The sequence below is a fragment of the Palaemon carinicauda genome, chromosome 10 (genome assembly GCF_036898095.1).
Source record: "Palaemon carinicauda isolate YSFRI2023 chromosome 10, ASM3689809v2, whole genome shotgun sequence".
Classification (NCBI taxonomy): Eukaryota; Metazoa; Arthropoda; class Malacostraca; order Decapoda; family Palaemonidae; genus Palaemon; species Palaemon carinicauda.
The window spans coordinates 70,009,451-70,030,680 of NC_090734.1; the positions used below are offsets into that span (position 1 = coordinate 70,009,451).

Below are 21,230 nucleotides of genomic sequence, written 5' to 3' on the forward strand. Positions count from 1 at the left end.
CCTCGTCCTTTTTGATATAGCGAACGGTGGATTCGTTGATGCCAAAATGGCGGCCGGCGGCCGCGTAACTTCTACCATCTTTTAACATGTCGAGAAGCGTAACCTTCTCAGCTATCGTCATCATCCTTCGGTGGCGTTTAGGCTCACTACCAGCCTTACTAGAAGCAGAACGCTTGGGAGGCATTGTACAGTAGGATTTAACAGAAAGTTCAACAAAAAGTTCAACTTAAAACAGTCGCACACAGCACAGATTAAACTTCACAAACTTAAGAACGTCTACTCAGCAATACGCGGAAAGAGAAAGTGAACGATCCAGCCCCGCGAGAACTTTGATGCTGCGGGTAGAAGATGCGGGCAAAACACCAATCACAGGCTAGATAACAAAACTTGAGTTTTGATTCGTCATCTATCAGCGCTTGAACCAATCACAACCCGTCTTACAGTACATGGTGCGTTGGTTACTCATAGAAGATGCCCCGCGCATACTGAACGTACGTAGATTAAGTACAATACCGTAATAATAATAAATAATGATAATAATACTGTACAGTAATAATAATAATAATAATGATTAATAATAATAACAATAATAATTTTATTAACAACAACAATAATAATAATAATAACAATAATAATAAAAATTTACGTACGCTATTTTACGCCTCTCTCTCTCTCTCTCTCTCTCTCTCTCTCTCTCTCTCTCTCTCTCTCTCTCTCTATCTCTCTCTCTCGTACGCTTACAGTATTCGAAATGTGATTTTTGCAACAAAGAATATTATTGGATGCAGTACTGTACTACGTACGTATACATACAAAAGATTCATGGAAAAGAAGCACATCCATTACAGTACACACCATTCTAATATGGTATGACTGCATCTGATTTGCGTTTCATGTTTGATTTAATTTTACTACGTACTGAATTATCGTATGATCACATTCTCTTTTCGTGTTTTATTTCTTTCTGTGCTGAATTACTGTATATATCATATGTAATGCAATGAACAATCAGTAAGAGCAGATATTACTAATTACAGTATTAATGGAATTACAGGTAACAAAATATCGTATTTGGTTGTCTTCAGATTTCGCGGTATTTTCGAATTTTCCGGAAAATCCGCGATATGTATATATATATGGGTTATGGGAAAACCCCGCGAAGTGGTGAATCCGCGATTGTCGAACCGCGAAGTAGCGAGGGTTCACTGTAACGTGATAAGATAATTGGTAAAAGCCTAAAACACACATCCGTACTAAGGGAAGGGTCGGCCATTTAAAAGAGTCCCAAAAAAACAATCCAAAGTCATCAAAAATTAAATCTATCCAAAAACGAGTTCAAGATTTAAGTTGAAGATAAAACACCTGCACTGCGAAAGCTCAAACCAAAAGGAAGTACTTCACCAAATATGTTGAGAAAACTCCAGGTTATACAGCGAGTATTGATACGTCTTGTCGTTAAGGCCGACAGAGAAAAAATTGGGTCTGTTTACATGTATATGCGGTATCTGGCCGATAGTTGGCGCTGGTGGGCACACCCGCAACCTTCATAGCGATCGCTCGCGAGTTTTTGTGTGTGTTTTCTGTCGAGCCGCTGGAGCAGCAGCTATTATATATTCACCGGCTAAGTTAAATATTTAAAATTTAAAAATAATATTGTGTTAATTAAATCAAGTTTCTGGAGAAGAACCAATATGGTCATCAGGTGAGTATAGAAATAAGAAATTTTATTATCAAAATTCTGTTTATTTTATATGCATGACAAGTTGCCAATAAATATTCATATAATGTCTAAATTGGCCCAGTTAAGACAACAACATTCACCTCACATTATCTCTCAATCACTTTTGATTACGTGATATCTTTTATAGTTCTTTTTCAAATAAGTTTATCAGTTTCTGAGAATATATGAAACCCTTGGGGGTATATTCAGCCTTTAATCCAGAGCGCTATCAATCTCAACTTCCTCTAGAGTTAACAAGCAAAGAAATTTGTTACTTTAATCACATGGTACAGTACTGTATTATACTAGCTTCCTTCACAACTTACTGATATTTTGGGATATACAGTACTGTATACAAGAACTAACAAATTACGGTACCTAATAAATCCAACCATGGTTATGGAATGACCAAAGCCTTTAAGGTGTCTAGCCTACCAGATAAGCAACACAGCTCACTAAAAGGAATAACTATTTATATTCTACCCTGAAGGAAACTTACAATAGATACATTCTTGAACTACAGTATATAATTACTCTCTGTAGTTGGACAAATTATATCCATTATGAAAAATAATCATTTTGATAAATGTTAATAAGATTTTACTATTTTAAAGCAACTGCTTCTTTCTATTGAAAGGTTTCAACTTACCTCCAATGCTACTGAAGTCTGCATATGGCGTTAAATCTCTCGAAGGCCTAAAATAAGAATTTATTTATAAATATATTTTGTCTACTGAAAAAATCAAAATGCATTATAAAAAAAAAAATTTACCACCTTAATATTACATAACATTTTGGTATTTAAAATTATTGACCAAGGAAATTAAATTTGTACTTCTGTAACGGTAATGACTACTAACCTATTTGTAGATAAAAAAAAATTTTCACTTTTCCTTCAATAAGTACATGGTTTATAGAAAATTACCTGACAAACATTTTATGCAAGCAAGTAACACAAACTATTGCCTTACTAGAGTGAGTTAGAAAGAGAGAGGTCACTTTGGTTGGAATGGAGATTACATGACAAATGTGAAAGTAATTTGTATTTTTCCTAACATATACAAACCTGGAGCTACTTATAGAACGGATTTTGACGTAGGAAATATCTATTTTTGGGTGAGATAGCCATATCGTCCTGATGGAAGTTCCCTTCGGCAGCTTCCTATTGTATAATATTTCTGCGAGTGATATTACAAGAGAATTACCGTCAGGTATCACATGGTTCTAACCCCCAGAACGACTATCCGAAGATATTGTGTATAATCAGGGACGTATCCAATGATAACCATAGATACCTGCACCCCCAATAGACTTTGCCCGGTCTAATCAACTAGGGGGAAGGATAAGTGAGGAGCAGTTACATATTCTCTCACCCTAAGGTGCCCGCGTTCGTCTCTGAAGCCCCATTCCTTTGTTCGCAGCATAGCCTACTGTTGTTGTTGTTTCGTTGTGCGCTCCTTATCAGCTTTTTTTTTTCAAGTTTTTCTCCGTATGATGGCTTCTTCTTTGTCGTCTAAGTTGAGTTTCAGCAAAGCTGGAAGACCAGCCATTGAGACTTAGAAGCGAGGTGGCATTTACCCAACCGATAGTTAGCGGGGTGGGGGGGGGTTAGTGAGGGGTAGTGGAGGTTGCCAGCTAACCCCTCACTCACACACCAGTGTATTCTTGCTACTTTTGATTGCAGGCAGGACTTTGTGAGGGGGACAGGCACTGGAGGGACAATTTGAATAAATAGCTCTAGGTTTGTATACATTCGGAAAAATACAAATTACTTTCAAATTTGTCATTTGTTACAATAGTGCAAACCCTACGCTATTTATAGGATGGCTCACCCATTACGGGGGTGGAAGTTGAGCTACTGACCCGGGGTTTTCTTGTACAGGCTTGGCTTGTAACCGAGATAAACCCTGAAACCTCACTAAATTTGCACACTGCAGAGGTAGCGGCCTGAGCATTGTGACTGTCTAGGTAATATATTTCAAGCTAAAAATATGAATGTTTGTATTGACCATAGACATATCCCAATACCCACCTCACGGGGAGTATCAGGGACGTAACAATATTAAATCTACAATAGCTTACACAAGGGAAATGGTTATTACCTGCAGATAGATGAGACCAGCCTGCAGAGGACCCATAGTGCTGTGAACTCCAAGAGAGGGAGAAGATGAAGGAAAGAAAGAGCCAGTCATTCTATTACATTCACCACAGACTAATCCCAGGTAACCAATGCCCTCAACCATCTGCTACGTGTTCATCAAGGAGTCCGAGGTACAGTGATCCCTCGCCACTTGGAGGTACGACTATTGCGGACTCAGTCATCGGGGGTTTTTTTTACTAAAAATAAAAATTCAAAATACCGCCGTATTGGCAGCCGTACTGCGGAAAGCCGCCATATTTCATCTTGCTGTACAAAAGAAACGGCTTCCCTGGCTGCCAGACAAGATGAGCAGCTTGCTTTTATACCCACTGGAAGTCAGACAAGGCAAGTGATTGGTTACCGTCGTGAGATCGACGAATCAGCGCACAAGTGGATGTATCCCGTGAGCTGATTGGCAGCGCATCATCGCATCCTACCACTGCATCTTCCCGTGGTGTATCCCGCCGCTCCGCCAGTCTCTCGTTCACGCTGTACTGTACTCTTACAAGTCTCTCGCGTTTGTGTTCTCTGGTTCATTTAACTTTTGTAAAGCCATTAAAATGCCTGCTAAGCGCCATGCCCCTATGAAAGATTCCTCTAGTGAGCTGAAGAGAAGGAAAATGATGACAATCACTGAAAAGGGAAAACTTTTAGATATGTTGAAGGAAGGCAGAAGTTATGCAGCGGTGGTACACCATTATAGCATGAACGAATTTACTGTGCGCTATATAAAGAACGATGAAGTGAACATCGGCAGAACTGCGACAATAACGTTTAACAAAGAAGCGAAACGTGTGGTAACGTCATGTGATAAACGAATTGTTAAGATGGAAGCTGCATTAGCCTTGTGAATTGCAGATTGTAGGAAAAAAAATGTGTCTGGATACTAATATGATCAGGATAAAGGCCAAGTCTCTCTTTGATCAAACCTTGCCGGATGACGACGACAAAGAAGAAGAAGCCGGCGAAGATGATGCTGACGAACCACAGCGTACAAGCACTACGACAAGTGATTCACTGCCTCGAGGATGAGGCTTTACAGCCAGCAAAGGTTGGTTCGACAAGTTTCAAAAAAGCGATACGGCCTCAAAAGCGTGCCTTTATATGGCGAGGCTGCCTCTGCCGACACCGATGCTGCCCGTCGTTACGTGGAAGCTGACTTTCCAAAAATGATCAAGGATAGCCAGTACCTCCTCGAATAAGTTTTCAACATGGACAAGACAGGTTTTTTGGAAGAGAATGCCATCACATACATTCCTCCTAAATGATGAAATGCACTGACCAGGCTACAAGGCACACATGGACCGAGTCACACTCATCATGTATGGTAATGCTGCATGCTTTATGATGAACCCAGGACTTATTTATAAGGCAAAAAATCCACAGCCTTGAAAAATAAAAATAAGGCTATGCTCCCCTTCTATTGGATGAATAATGCAAAGGCCTGGATAACTAAAGCCTTGACAGCCGACTGGTTCATTCACTGCTTTGTTCTTGAGGTAAAGCTGTATCTGGCTCAGAAGGGCCTCCCTTTCAAGGTCCTCCTCTTGATGGACTGTACAGGAGGCCATGCAACAGACCTGCAGTATGATGGTGTGCAGGTCGAGTTTCTGGCCCTTAACACCACAGTGCTTATACAGCCAATGGATCAAGGGATCATTCGTGCATTTAAGGCACTCTACACTCATGCCAAGATGGAGGGCCTCATCACGGCAGCGGACGACGATGACGACGACAACAACGACCAGGAAGGCTTCACCTTGAAAAAGTACTGGCACAAGTACAACATTGCGTCATGTATGACTAACTTGCAGCAAGCATTGCAAGAAATGAAAACAGAAACCATCAGTTCAAGTTGGAAGAAATTAGGGCCTGCTGTTGTTCATGATTACGCAGGCTTCACTCCTGACGAAATCCATCACTTGGCAGAGGAGAAGGCAGTGACGCTAGCCCGCATAATTATGGATGATGGATTCGCTGACATGACGGAAGAAGACGTCAACAGCTTAATCTAGGCCCATTCAGACTCGCTGACAGACGAAGACCTCCTTGAAATGACGAAGTCAGCAAGTGAAGAAGAAAGTGAAGAAGAGCAAGATGAAGAGATGAATAAGACTGGTCTTACTCTGGAAAACCTGCAAGAAATGTGTAACATGGCAAGGGCATTGCAACGCTTTGCACAAGAAGTCGATGAGAACATAGTTCAAGCTGTCGAGTTTTGCAACCGTGTTGACTGGGTTATGGCATTATACAAGGGTATTTTGCAACAAACGAAAAAGCAGCATCAGCAACTACCCATCACTATGCTCTCGACAAAGTTTAAAAAGCCAGCTACACCATCAGCGCCTCCAGCGGAAGAGCCTTAGGATGAACCTCGACCCTCTACGAGTGCAGTGGGAGCCTCTGTGTCTCTCTCATAAGCAGATGACGACGACCCAGCGCCGATATCTGATGATGATGAGGCACTTCAAGAACTGCTTTAAAAGCCTCATTAAACCTGTGCAGTAACATCATCATCATCATTCATCATCACATTCATCGAACTGTACAGGTCTGTCATCGTCATCAGCCTTATCATCGTCATCGCCTTTATCAGCATCATCATCGTCATTTGCAGCCTCGTCGACGTCATTACAGCTAAGGATACTACTGTCATTGGTGAGTGTTAGAACACCATAATATCGTATAGTATGAGAGAGAGCGTGGTTGTGTGTGTGTGTGAATGGTTTGTATGCAGTAATTAAAAACTGTAGATTTAAGTACAATATACGAGTGAGTTAATGTATATTATTTGTGGATTTATGTAAAATATTTGTGAGTGAATGTACTATACAATATAGCACTATACTGTAATGTTTTTTATACTTTAAATACAATAGATTTAAGCATAATATACTGTACATATACTGAATATAAAGCATATATATACATACAGTATTTTAAACATTCTTGTATCCATAGACACATCCAAAAATTACGGGGGAGGGGCCCAATCCTATTTCGTGGATTATCATCTATCATGGGGGTCTCCGGTCCCCATTAACCGCAATAGACGAGGTATCACTGTATACTAAACCACCTGTTGTGCAGCCACCACAGGAACGATGGAAAATGTTTCAATGATCCTATTTGGTTACGTCTTGCAGGTAGTGGGCTGTGGAGGTCATTTGACTCTTCCAAACAGCCGCTTACAATACCGGCGCCACAGAGTAGTTGCATTTAAATACCAGGGACATACTTATGCCTGTGATGTCATGAGCTCTTGGTTGACAAGCAGGAAGAGGGTATGGATTCACTACAAATTCCGTGACCCTACGAATCCATGCTGAGATGGTGTTCTTTGTGACTCTCCTCGTGACCGTACTCGTACTGACAAAGAGTGATGACACTCAAGGACAAGCTGCTGCAGTGCGTTTAAGGTAGTACTGTACCTCAAACTCCTCACTGGGAACAGAACAGTTGATCTGGATCATAAGTTACTGAACTAAGACTCGCAATCCGAAAGACCCGAATCTAGGATCCGTTATTCCTGGATTTTGAGTCTTAGCAATAAACTCAGGGACGAATCTAAGTATTACCTTCCCCCATCCCTTGATGGGTGATGTCGTAGGATAGACCATGGAGTTCACCAACTCTTTTGGCCGAAGCCAACGCGAGTAGGAGCCCCGTCTTCAAAGTGAGGTGGCAATCTGTTGCCTGGCGTAGTGATCTGCAAGGAGCACCCTTCTGGTACTGAAGGTCGCAAACCACATTCAAAGGAGGAAGTCTTACTTCTGACTGGGACAAGTAAGCTCGTAGCTTTGTATGAGAAGAGACAATTCCAACGAAGAGGAAATATCGACTCCCTAAAGTCTAAAAGCAAGGATCAAGGCTGAGCGATAGTGTTTTACCGCTGAAACCGAAATGAGCTTTTCCTCCTGAAGGTATACAAGGAACTCCGCTATTACTGAAATAGTGGCATCGAGTGGAAACATGCCCCTCCTACGACACCAACCACGGAAGACAGTCAACTTGCCTGGTAGACTGAAGACAAGGATCTTCGTAAATAACCAGACATCCTTAGCTTCACTGAGAGAGATGCTGGATAGTATCCAGGCGTGAAGATAAAGAGAAGCTACTGCCTTGTGGTAAATGTCCGAGAGTGGCTTGTTTGAGTAGATTTGGTTGTGGAGGGAGCTCTCTTGGGGGCTCCGTCAGGAGCTACAGAAGGTCCGGAACTACTCTGCGTGATGCTATAGCGGAGCTATGAGCGTCAAGAACAGGTTGTTGGATGCTCTGGTCTTGTTGAGGACCCATCGCATCAGACAGAACGCATCAGACAGAACGGGACAAAGGAGTACACATTGATGTTGTCCCACCGTTGTTGGAATGCATCTGGCCTGAAAACCTGAGGGTCCGAACTGGGGAGCAGTAGAGCGGAAGCCTGAAGTTCTGGGACAGCGTGAAGATCAAAAATTGGGAAACCCCACAAAGTTAGGACGTTGTTGGCTATCAGATGATTACAAGACCATTCGGAGCTCACTATCTGCGTCGCTCTGCTCAGATTGTCAGTGAGGACATTTCTCTTGCCTGGAATGAAGCGAACTGATAGGGACACCAAATTATCTTCTGGCCTTCGTACCCTCTCTACTGCTAGATGGCATAGGGGCTGCAAAAAGGTACTGCCTTGTTTGTTCACGTAAACTACTACTGAGGTGTTGTCGCTCATCAGCACCACTGAGTGACCCACCAGGAACTGTTGGAGGACTAGAAAGGCTGCTTTCATCTCTAGAAGATTTATATGCTGTTACATTTTGGACTCGCACCATAGCCCGGAGGCCGTATGGTGTAGCATGTGTAGAGCATCAATTCTGGGGAAGGGACAAGAAGATCTATCCCTCTGCAGAGGTTCTCGTTCGTCACCCACTACTAATGAGCCGCTAGTTATTCTAGTCCCATGGGAACTAGTGCATCCGGGGAGTCAGAGTGCTGACTCTAATTGGCCTAGTCGCCCACCCCCCCCCCCACTGAAGGAATCGAATCCTTAGGTGACCATTGGGAACTAGATGGACCAGGGATGATAGGTGACCTACAAGACGCAACCACTGCTGGGCAGGAAGGTCTTCTTGTCTGAGGAAGGGGCTTGACATCTGCCTCAGCCTTCGTATCCTGTTGTCCTGATGGAAAAACTTCTTGAAGGTTGGTATCTATCATCATACCCACGGTATACCAGTCTTTGTGAGGGGGGCAGGAATGATTTTTCAGGGTTTATCACAATCCTCAGATCCTGACAAATCACAAGGAGTCTCTCTTGGTGTTGAAGAAGGGTCGCCGCCGAGTCTGCTAGGATCAGCCAATCGTCACAGTATCTTAAGAGAAGAATGCCGATTTTGTGAGCCCAAGATGATATTAGGGCGAACACCCTTGTGAAGACCTGGGGTACTATGGAAAGACTGAAGCACAGCACCTTGAACTGGTATTGCCTGTTCTCGTGTATGATTGTGAGATATTTCCTTGAAGACGGATGGATTGGTATCTGGAAATATTGTCCTTGAGATCAGTGTGCACATGAAGTCCTGAGGTCTTACCGCTTTAATGACCATGTCTACTGTCTCCATCTTGAACGAAATTTGAAGGACAAACTTGTTCAGAGCTGAGAGATCAATGATTGGTCTCCAGCATCCAGACACCTTTTAACAAGAGTCAACTGACGAAGCCTGGGAAGCCGTCGAGGACCTCCTGGAGAGGGCCCTTCTCCAACATGGTCTAGACTTTAGCCCGAAGGGCCAGCTCCTTTGCTGATCCCATCGCATAGGAACTCGACGGAATTGGATCCCGAGACAGTGGAGGGAGAGATTTGAGTGAACGGGACATGATACCCTAAAAGAATCATGGAGATTGTCCAAGGATCGGTCCCATGCTGCTGCCACCTGTGCCAGAGTCGTTGCAGGCATCGCCCCACCAGTGAGCATGTAAGAGTATTGCCGACCCTAGCACGAGCAACTCCTCCCACCTTTACCTCCTCTGAAGGGTTTGGAACCCTTGGGATCCTTGGCAAGAAAGGGTTGTTTTGACACCTTCGGTATCGAGGGCCCTGCCATCCTACTAGTGGAGGATTTAGTGTTCTGTGGCTGCTGCCTGGTAGGTTGAGGAGTCCTACTACACGACCTTGATGTTAGTGCCCTATGGTGGAGGGAGTCCTGGTTGGACTTCCTCCAGTGGTCAGCCATCTTCTCGACCTCTTTCGGTTTGAACAAAGCCGATTTGTCAAGAATAGTTTCGGAGCCTGGACTCTGCCTTAGGAATCTGTCCATGGAACCTATTAATCACTGCATCCCTCCTCCTCAGAATAGCATTCGCCCACAGGTTAACAACCTGGTGAGCAAGGAATTCTATGGTCCTGATGCCAGACGAGAGAAAGGTCTCCATATTCCTAGTCAATTCCTTGGAGCAGTCCACAGATCGAACGGGGTGGCCCACTGATCCTAGCCATAGATCAAGCCATGAGGAAGACTGCAAGTCATACTTCGCAACCCTTTATATGTTAAGGATCTCAGATGCCGAGAAAGAGGCTGAAACCCGCGAAAGACTATCGAATTGAACTCTTCTAGAGAGATCCTGAATCGAAGTATCCAAGGGAAAAGCTGAAAGAGGCTCGTCTGTGACCTCATAGTACCTCCTCTGCTGGACAAAAGGAGGAGGAGGAAGAAGCTTCGATGACGAGCCTGTTCGAAGAGAGCTAGAGGAGCCGGCGATCTAGGAGAACACCTTCTTTCTGGCAGCCTTAGAAGGTTGATGATTCCCATAGACATGGTCTACGACCATGTCTTTGCTTTCCTGAGGAGCAGTCGCCAGATTGGTCAAGCCATTGATAGCGCTCATACAGGACAGAATCTGCCAGAAAGCATACTCGGACTCCCTTTGCTAAGCTTCTGAGTTAAACATAGGGCTAGCAGCACTAGGGAGATCTCCATTCTCATATTCTGTGTCTTCATCCACCTCCAAGCTCTCACCCATAAGAGCCTCGGGTGGGTAGAGGTCATCAACTGGGCGATCGTCCCTTGTGAAGGTTCCTGCCACTAGGGATGGAACTTTGGCTCTCTCTTGCAAGAAAGCTGTTGTGTGTGCCCTAGAGTTCTTGGACACAGTCTTGGAGTCTAGGTTTTCTGCGAGGTGGTAGGTATTCTTCCAGAAATGAAGGTCTGGAAGGATCCTGTCATACCATAGAGATCTGAACCTCTCTTGCACGAGGTTTCTCGTCTTCCGAAAGTGGTCTGGAGACTGGGCGAAGCTCCAGCGGAACGACCTCTATTAAAGAAGGCTTGAACAAAGGCATGAGGTTGATCATCTGAGGTGAATCTAAGCCTTTGCTCAACTGGGAATGATGGAGGTTGGCCAGAGGATTAGTAAGCTTAGCCACCATTCTCCTCTTCTTGGTAGGAATGACCTAAGTTAATTCAAAATGAGAGAAATCCAGTCGGATGAATGATGTTCATCTCATAGCACTGTGGGGTCTCTTGATGGGATAGACAACATCACCAATTCTGGAGCCCTAAGGGTAGCTGATCTCTTCCTAGGGTCAGATGGAGAAGATGAGGTTAAAGAGACTGACCTTTCTAAGAGTATCCTTGGCGTGGATATCACAGTGGGCTTCTGCATACAGGACTAAGATGGGGAACAGTGTTCCGTACCTGCTGAGTCGTAGCCACCACTGCCTGTTTGACAGCCTTGATTAGGGTATCGAACTATGTTGGATGCTTTCCCACAGTTGAAAGCTCTGTGGTGTCCTTTAGAAGACTCGCAGGATGAGGGATTTTTCCTCGGGGAACGGTCTCTCGGAACCTGAAACTGAGGGGGAGAAGATGGCCTACCTTGGTTCAGATATATATGCATTAGCAGACCTTCCCGGGTAGTTCTACAAGGGCGATCAGGTGAAATTGCGACACCCCCATATTTATTACGCGGTTCTCTGAAGTCTTCTGGAAAAGAATAGGGCATCCGCCTCTTGTCAATGACGCCTGTCGTGGAGCAGGCTGATCTCAAGAAGGATCCAGCCTTGAAATGCCGGGTGTAGGATCAAGTTCACTACCGAAAGCTCGTGAGTGGGAAAACACATGATTCGCGTGTGAAAGCTCCAATTTACTGAACATCTGCGTAGATATCATGCACAGGAGGGGGTGAGGGTGCATGAGATGGTCTAGAAGACGTCCTAGAAGAATAAAGTGCTGGTGAACGACAAGTACACGCTGACGAGCTGCGTGTTGGATTGTGCACACTAGGAGAGTGACGCATAGATCTAGAAGAAGAACGACGAGTTGGCAAGTAGCGAGTTGATGAGCAACTCACTGGTGAACGGCAAGACGGCGAGCGTCGCGCTGGAGAGCATCGTCTTCTAGAGGGGGAACATCTAGTAGCAGGTCGGAATGACAAGCGGTGAGCTAGCGAACTGGTGAGGGACGCAATGACGAGTGACTTGGTAGTGAGCAGTGGACACAAGATGGCAAATACTCATGAGAATAGCGTGAAGTTCCTGAAGAGCATCGTCTAGAGGGGGAATATCTAGTAGCTAGTGAAGCTGGTGAATGGCGATCAGAAGTTGGCGAGTGTCGATGACAAGTGACGAGCACGAGCCGGCGAGTGTCGATCACCAGAAGGAGATGGGCGAGCAGATGATCAATCTTTAAAAGAGCACTGAAAACTGACAGAGGGTATTGGCAAACATCTGGCAGCACGTAAGGGACTGCAGTACCTGAAGGACGAAGAGATCCTTGGATGGCAAGCGAACTCTACTCTTTGTCAGTAGAAGGTCGGCGATGGGTAGGCGAGTGGGAGCGCTAAACTGGACAGTACTCAGGGCGAGCAGGGACATGAAAAGGCAAAACATAAGCCTCGCAGACAGCAAGAGTCAATTTCCGCAGCAGCAGGAGGAACTTCCACCGAGAAGGGCACCAGAGATGGATACCTCTGAGCCCCACGCTGAAGGTGGTCAACTATAGCAGACCTGGAAGGAGGCCCAGCCATACCCAGCGACGGCCAAATCTGTAAAAGGTCAGATAAAGAAAAGGACTCTCCTGAGGGTGGGGTCGATGTTACAACGAATAAGGGTTTGTGTGAACAAAACTTTTACTAATTGTTTGTATGTTAGGGAAAATACACATTACTTTAAAAATTGTTAGTCTTATTAATTGTTACAGTATTTTTGTTAAGCCTCAAGCTCCCCCAAAGAAATTACTTAATCTATTATTGCTTCTCTTAACAGGTACTTGCAATAATACCCTACATGCAGTAGAGAATCAAGTAGAGGTGTAATGATTGGAACATCTCGGTTCTGATCCTGCAGTATTTCAGATATCTTAATTCTCATCGACCTGAAAAGTCGTTAATGATATGTCAAACCTCCGCCCAGAAAATGATAGGGATGTGTTGAGAATTCAAATGTCCTGCTAATAAGTGTAGCTTTCGCAAACTTTTATACCGATACGTTTGTTACGTATTACCAGTTTTGTAACAGAGGTCATTTCTGCCTGCGGAAAGAATGGGGAACAGGGACAACTACAGTATGTTGATTTTGTTATTACCAATGTTTTACTTAATTTTTCTTAGGACTTCCAAACGGCGTCATAAAGTACGCTCCATCTTCGATCGTAATAAACAAACAAAGGCATTTAACGCGCATTCTGAAAGTGATAAATAATGATATTACAGTGAACCCTCGTTTATCGCGGTAGATAGGTTCCAGACACGGGCGCGATAGGTGAAAATCCGCGAAGTAGTGACATTATATTTACCTATTTATTTAACATGTATATTCGGACTTTTAAAACCTTCCCTTGTACGTAGTACTGTTAACAAACCACCCTTTAATGTACAGAACACTTAATGCATGTACTACAGCACCCTAAACTAAAACAGGCACAAATATTAAAGGCGATTTTATATCATGCGTTTCCTAAACACCTAAAAAGCACGATAAAAAAGGGCAACCAATGTTTTGTTTACGTTCATCTCTGATCATAATGAAGAAACAAACTCATTTAGTGTACACATATATGTATAGGTTAGTTTTTGCATCAATTATATTGATTATACAGTACTGTATGTTGATTTTTTTATTACCAATGTTTTAGTTTACGTATTTTTCTTAGGACCTCCAAATGAAATGTTTTTCTTTATGACGCCGCCTGAAACGACGGCGTGTACGCTCAGTAAACAACCACGCTCAGAACAAACAAGGCATTTAACGCGCATGATGATAGTGATAAATAATGATACAGTACATACAGTATTTACAGTAAAAGCATTTACAAAATATGTTACCTTACAAATATAATTTATACAGTATTGTACGTAGCAAGGCAGGAAAACAATTTACGAGAGAGAGAGAGAGAGAGAGAGAGAGAGAGAGAGAGAGAGAGAGAGAGAGAGAGAGAGAGAGAGAGAGAGATTGTTTTACGTACGTAAATGTAAATTTAAAAAAAAAAAAAATATGATAGGTTACAACATGTAGACTTTTAAAACCTTCCCTTTAACTTAATGCATACAGTACGTACAGTACTAAACTATAAAACAGGCACAAATACAGTTTTAGAATGTACAGTAAGAATATTAAAGTAAAAAATAAAGATTGTTACTGTACTCACCACAAAAGAAGTTGAAGAAAAACTTGAATGGTGATGGCGATGAATTTGCTGCACAGTAAAAATGATGATGATGAAGCTGATGATGTGTTCTACTGTGCAGCCAGGTAGTATTTTACGTCTCTTCAGACGGAGGTGTCTTTTCCTGGGACACCTCTTCAACTTCTTCCTGGGAAACTTCTTCAATTTCTTCCGAAGGCGTACTAGCAGGAGGAACTGGCTCTTTTTTGCGAGGCTGGAAGAACATTGTGATCGGAAGTTGTTGCCGCTGCTTCTTTTTTCGATCCAAGAGCATTTTGTAGGGAGTCATGTCTTCATCGATCTTGTTGCAGAATTGCATCGAGCGAACCATATCCTCGTCCCACTCTTGCAACATTTCTTTCAACTCCTTCGCATTGGTTGCAGGCCTTGGCAAGCCGTTCTAATGTTAAGCCCGTTTCTTCGACATTTTCTTGGGTCTCTTCCTGGGTATCACTCTCTTCTTCACTTGCCGATTTCGTCAGGTCTTCGAGGTCTGCGTCAGTTAGGGGCTGGGAATGGTAGTCCAACAACTCGTCGACGTCTTCAGTCTTCATGTCGCCAAACCCGTCACCTCCAATTACGGCAGCCAACTGCACAGATTTGCGTATTGCAGAGTGTTGGATTTCCGACGGAGTAAATCCCTTGTCGTCGTAAACAATATCGGGCCACAACTTCTTCCAGTTCGCATTCACGGTTGCAGGTTTCATCTCTTGAAGTGCCTTCTGAATATTCTGCAGGCACGTGGCTATGGTGTACTGCCGCCAGTACGCCTTCAAGTTAAAATCTTCATCCTCGTCATCTTGGGCAGCATCCACACACGCAACGAGGTCCGCCAAGGTGTTCTTCGTGTAGAGGGCCTTGAACGCCCTGATAACCCCCTGGTCAATCGGTTGAATTAATGACGTGGTGTTGGGTGGCAGGAACTCAACCTGAATGCCCTCATGCGACAGGTCAGTTGTGTCCACCAGCGTTATCCATAAGGAGAAGGATCTTGAATGGCAAGCCCTTCTCTAAGAGATATTTGCTGACTTGCGGGATAAAACACTGATGGAACCAGTTGGAGGTCAGCATCTTCGTAATCCATGCTTTTTGATTATGCATCCAGTACACGGGAAGGAGATTCTTATTTTTATTTTTCAAAGCGCGAGGATTTTTCGACTTATAAATAAGCCCCGGCTTTAACAAAAATCCAGCAGCATTGCCACACATCACGAGGGTAACGCGATCCTTGAATGGTTTAAAGCCAGAGGCTTTGGCTTCCTCTTTGAACAGGAAAGTTCGCGACGGCATTCTCTTCCAAAACAAGCCAGTCTCATCCATATTAAAGACTTGTTCCGGCTTGTATCCACCTTCGGCGATAATATTCTTGAACGTCTGGTTCACGAAGTTTCAGCAGCGGCAGTGTCAGCGGAAGCAGACTCCCCATGCAGGGAAACGCTTTTCAGGGCGAAGCGTTTCTGAAACTTCGCGAACCATCCTTTGCTGGCAGAAAAACGTTTCTGAGGCTGGGAATCAGTGGATGTCCCTGGTTGAGGATCATCTGCATCATCATCATCTTCAGCATGGTTGCCGTCATCGTCGTCTTTAGGTTCCTTTGCAGCAAAATTCTCATATAAGCTCAAAGCCTTTGTTTGGATGGTGTTCGTATCCAACGCTATGTTCTTCTTCCGGCAGTCGGCAATCCACACAGCTAAAGCACCTTCCATGCGTACGATCGTTTTATTACGCGTTGTAACGACTCGCTTCGCTGATCTGCTAAAGGTGATTGCTGCCGTCTTTCTAATGTTCGCCTCGTCCTTCTTGATATAGCGAACAGTAGATTCGTTGATGCCAAAATGGCGGCCGGCGGCCGCGTAACTTCTACCATCTTTTAACATGTCGAGAAGCGTAACCTTCTCAGCTATCGTCATCATCCTTTGGTGGCGTTTAGGCTCACTACCAGCCTTAAGAGAAGCAGAATGCTTGGGAGCCATTACAGTAGGATTTACAGTACTGTAACAAAAAGTTCAACTTAAAAAAGTCGCACACAGCACAGATTCACACACTTAAGAACGTCTACTCAGCGATACGCGGTAACAGAGAATGGTCGATCCAGCCCCGCGAGAACTTAGATGCTGCGGGTAGGAGATGCGGGCAAAACACCAATCACAGGCTAGATAACAAAACTTGAGTTCTGATTCGTCATCTATCAGCGCTTGAACCAATCACAACCCGTCTTACAGTACTATGATGCGTAGGTTACCTACTCATAGAAGATGCCCCGCGCATACCGAACGTACGTAGATTAAGTAAATACCGTAATAATAATAAATAATGATAATAATACTGTACAGTAATAATAATAATAATAATAATGATAATAATAACAATAATAATTTTATTAACAACAACAACAATAATAATAATAATAACAATAATAATAATACAGCTTTACGTACGCTATTTTACGCCTCTCTCTCTCTCTCTCTCTCTCTCTCTCTCTCTCTCTCTCTATCTCTCTCTCGTACGCTTATTCGAAATGTGATTTTTGCAACAAAGAATATTATTGGATGCAGTACTACGTACGTATACATACAAAAGATTCATGGAAAAGAAGCACATCCATTACAGTACACCATTCTAATATGGTATGACTTCATCTGATTTGCGTTTCATGTTCGATTTAATTTTACTACGTACTGTATACAGTACTGAATTATCGTATGATCACATTCTCTTTTCGTGTTTTATTTCTTTCTGTGCTGAATTATATATCATATGTAATGCAATGAACAATCAGTAAGAACAGATATTACTAATTACAGTATTAATGGAATTACAGGTAACAAAATATCGTATTTGGTTGTCTTCAGATTTCGCGGTATTTTCGAATTTTCCGGAAAATCCGCGATATGTATATATATATATGGGTTATGGGAAAACCCCGCGAAGTGGTGAATCCGCGATTGTCGAACCGCGAAGTAGCGAGGGTTCACTGTACATAGAAACACAAGTGTGTGTCTTTCCTTTCTGTTTTATTATGCTAAACTATGTATATCCAGTGATACGTAGTTCACTTGATACTCATGGAAATTTCTTCTCTTTACAGGAGGACCATACGAAGTGCGGAAGTGTTTTCTGCAACGTCCGCAGCAAGAACTTCTGCGGACATGAGTTGTGTAGGAGGCACGCAGCATGCGCTGTCTCCAAGGGTGATCTCCGGTATTGGGACCCGCAGGTATGTACCGTGTGCACTAACCTGGTTGCTGAGGCTTTTGATTCCCCTAGGACGGCGGAGTCAAGGGATATAGCAAGGGAGAAGCTTCGTACCTGGGTAAGGGGTTTCCAGAAGAACACCTCTGGACCTTATCTTCCAAGTGAGAAGATGAGGGCTTACCTTTTCCCCAGAGCGTCAGCTGATGCAGTGATTCCCCAGCCTCAAGTGGAGATCCCCGTAGTTCAGATCCCGGTGGATGCTGAAGTCGCGGTCGCCCTGCAGGACATCCAGTTGGACGACAGGATGTCAGAGGTGTCTGAGCGTCTGGAAGACGACCTCCTGGCAGAAGGCCCGGATGAAGATCAGGCTCCAGACATTGAAGAGGAAGAGGTCGACAAGGTGTCAGCTGCTCCGGTTCAGGTCCCTGAACCTATTCCCTCAACATCGTCCGCTCTCCCAGTAGAGCTGGGACAGACCCTCTCCTCCATCATTGGAATGATCCAACAGATGCAGAGGGAGAATGATGAGAAGGCGGCTGCAATGGAACTGCAGATGCAGAGACTTGCAGCATCACGTGGGCCCCAGAAGAGGCTCAACGTGAAGGACCTTCCCTTGTGCTCAGATGCTAACCCGTGAAGATATGCTGAGCACATGCCGATGACGATCGGAAAGATCGTCATGTCGGATAAGTTGGGCTCAGTTCCCCTAGAGGAGGTGGAATTCTGGCCCAGCAAAGGGTCGTATGCGGACTGTTATGTCCGTTTGAGGAAGGAACCAGCTTCAAAGGAGGAGACAGAGCCGAAGGAGGTCATAGTTATGGACCATGCTAAGGCTCAAGCTTTGCTTTCATCCTCGATGAAAGAGAGGGGCTTCACGAAGTCAAAGGTTGCTGCTTTGAGTAAGAAGCACCCTTCCTTTGTGTCCTCTCCTGCTAGAGCCTTCCCCTTTTAGCAGAAAGGGTTTGCGGCTGTGCTAAAAGCAGTCGAGGCTGGCAAGCCATGCCCCTCCTTGGAGGAGTGTAAACCTTTGTCTCTGGCCCTACCTATGGACCACAAGGACCGGAAGGACGTACATCTTACCTTCTCAGTCGGAAAGTTGGAGGCTGATATTGCCGGACGTCAGTTCGGTGAGAACCTCCCTAAGCTGTCTGACTTTCTTTTGCGGAGGGAGCTCGAGACGAAAGAAAGACTGGCTGCCTCAATGTCTCTTCAAACCACTCTTGAGACAATGGCAAGTGACCCCAAGGTCCATGAGATGTTCATGGTAGTGGCCAAGACTCATCTGGCCACAGTGACGAAGGATCTTTACAGCTTCGTCAGGGCGAGGAGAGCTTGTAGGGAGTTTGTGTTCGCCTCGGCTGCGGTGAGGCACGAGCCAAGGAAACTAATCTCCTCCAACATTTGGGGCAAAGACCTTTTCCCTAACGAAGCGGTCAAGGAGGTTGTGGATAAGGCCGCCACGGAGAATAGAAACCTTCTCCAGAAGTGGGGCCTGTCTATCAAGAGAAAGTCTTCCCCGGATGAGGGTCCCCAACCAAAGAGGAAGACTAAGAGGACTAGGCTACCCTCTCGACCAGCCAAGCCATTTAGACAGCAACAGCAACAGCAATTGCCTATGCCTTCAATGCCCCAGATGGTGGCACAAACCCCGACCACATTCCAGTGGGTACCCCAAGCCGTGTCGACACAGTCTCCGGCATTTAACCCAACGTTCGAAGGGCAGTCAACTACCTTTCAAGCAAAGCCTAGAGAAGCAGCCAGAGGCTCGTCTAGGCGCCCCTCAAGGGGAAGGGGATTCAGGGGTGGTCGCGGTCAGGGAGGCAAGACCTCAGGACAGCAGTCCAAGTGAGATGATACCGGTAGGAGGGAGACTTCAGAATTTTCGGGATCGGTGGACCTTCGATCCCTGGGCCCACAGCCTACTCAAGAATGGACTGGGCTGGAGCTGGTACAGCACTCCACCCCCGTGCCCTCGGTTTTTCCAACACTCCACCCCCGTTCTGGAGGAGTACATTCAAGAACTGTTGGAGAAAAAAGTGATCCGAAGGGTAAAGTCCATCAAATTCCAAGGGAGGCTGTTTTGTGTTCCCAAGAAGGACTCGGAAAAACTCAGAGTCGTTCTGGACTTGTCGCCACTCAACAAGTTCATAGTGAACTGCAAGTTCAAGATGCTAACACTGCAACACATAAGGACCTTACTGCAAGAGGGCATTTACCGTCTCCATAGATTTGTCAGACGCCTATTGGCACGTTCCAATCAATCGCCGACTCTCCCCCTACCTAGGGTTCAAGCTACAACGAAGACTATATGCCTTCAGAGCCATGCCATTCGGGCTAAATATAGCCCAATGGATCTTCACGAAGCTTGCGAGCGTAGCTCTCAAACAATTACGCCTAAAGGGAATTCAGGTGGTAGCCTACCTGGACGACTGGCTGGTGTGGGCAGCATCCAAGACAGAATGCTTGCAAGCTTCCCTGCAGGTGATCCAGTTCCTAGAGTATCTAGGCTTCAAGATCAACAGAAAAAAGTCTCGACTTTCTAGATCTCAAAAGTTCCAGTGGTTGGGAATCCACTGGGACCTACAGTAGTGTCACACCGATTCTCCATCCCGACGAAGAAGAGGAAGGAGATAGCTGGTTCTGTCAAGAGACTTCTGGATTCCGAAAGGATATCAAGACGCGAACAGGAGAGAGTGCTGGGTTCTCTCCAGTTTGCTTCGGTAACAGACCCGGTGCTGAGAGCACAGCTAAAGGATGCAACCGGAGTTTGGAGAAGTTATGCATCAAACGCGCGAAGAGATCTGAGAAGACCAGTTCCGCTTCGTCTACGTACTCTTCTCAGGCCTTGGTCCCAAGCCAGACAACTAAAGAAGTCGGTACTTCTTCAGCCACCTCCCCCCTCGTTGACTATTCACAGAGACGCCTCAAAGGAGGGGTGGGGAGGTCATTCTCATCGGAAGAAGGCCCAAGGGACTTGGTCCAATCTATTCAAGACATTTCACATAAACTTTCTGGAAGCTATGGCAGTGCTCCTTACCTTGAAGAAAGTCTCCCCACGTCACTCGATCCACATAAGGTTGGTGCTGGACAGCGAGGTGATTGTGAGATGCTTGAATCGACAAGGATCAAGGTCACCACCTCTCAACCAGGTGATGTTGGCCATCTTTCGACTGGCGGAAAAGAAGAAGTGGTACCTGTCGGCAGTTCACCTTCAAGGAGTCCGCAATGTGACAGCGGACGCTCTATCCAGGTTCACACCGATAGAGTCGGAATGGTCCCTAGACGCAGGATCGTTCTCCTTCATCTTGAGTCAAGTCCCAGAACTGCAGATAGACCTCTTTGCGACGAAAGACAACAAGAAGTTACCCCTGTACGTGTCCCCGTACGAGGACCCCTTGGCGGAAGCAGTGGACGCGATGTCCCTCGACTGGAACAGATGGTCCAGGATTTATCTGTTCCCTCCTCACAACCTTCTGTTGAGGGTCCTCAACAAACTGAGATCCTTCAAGGGAGTAGCGGCAATAGTGGCTCACAATTG

General features: G+C 44.9%; 1 protein-coding gene across 1 annotated transcript in view; it reads right to left on the reverse strand.

Annotated features, from left to right (window-relative positions):
• The window catches only part of LOC137648041 (ero1-like protein), a 453,186-nt gene that overhangs the window by 327,227 nt on the left and 104,729 nt on the right, over positions 1 to 21,230 (reverse strand). The window contains exon 5 of the mRNA XM_068380983.1: positions 2,370 to 2,416. Coding sequence (XP_068237084.1) covers positions 2,370 to 2,416 — 47 coding nt within the window. The remainder of the gene's footprint in view (positions 1 to 2,369; positions 2,417 to 21,230) is intronic.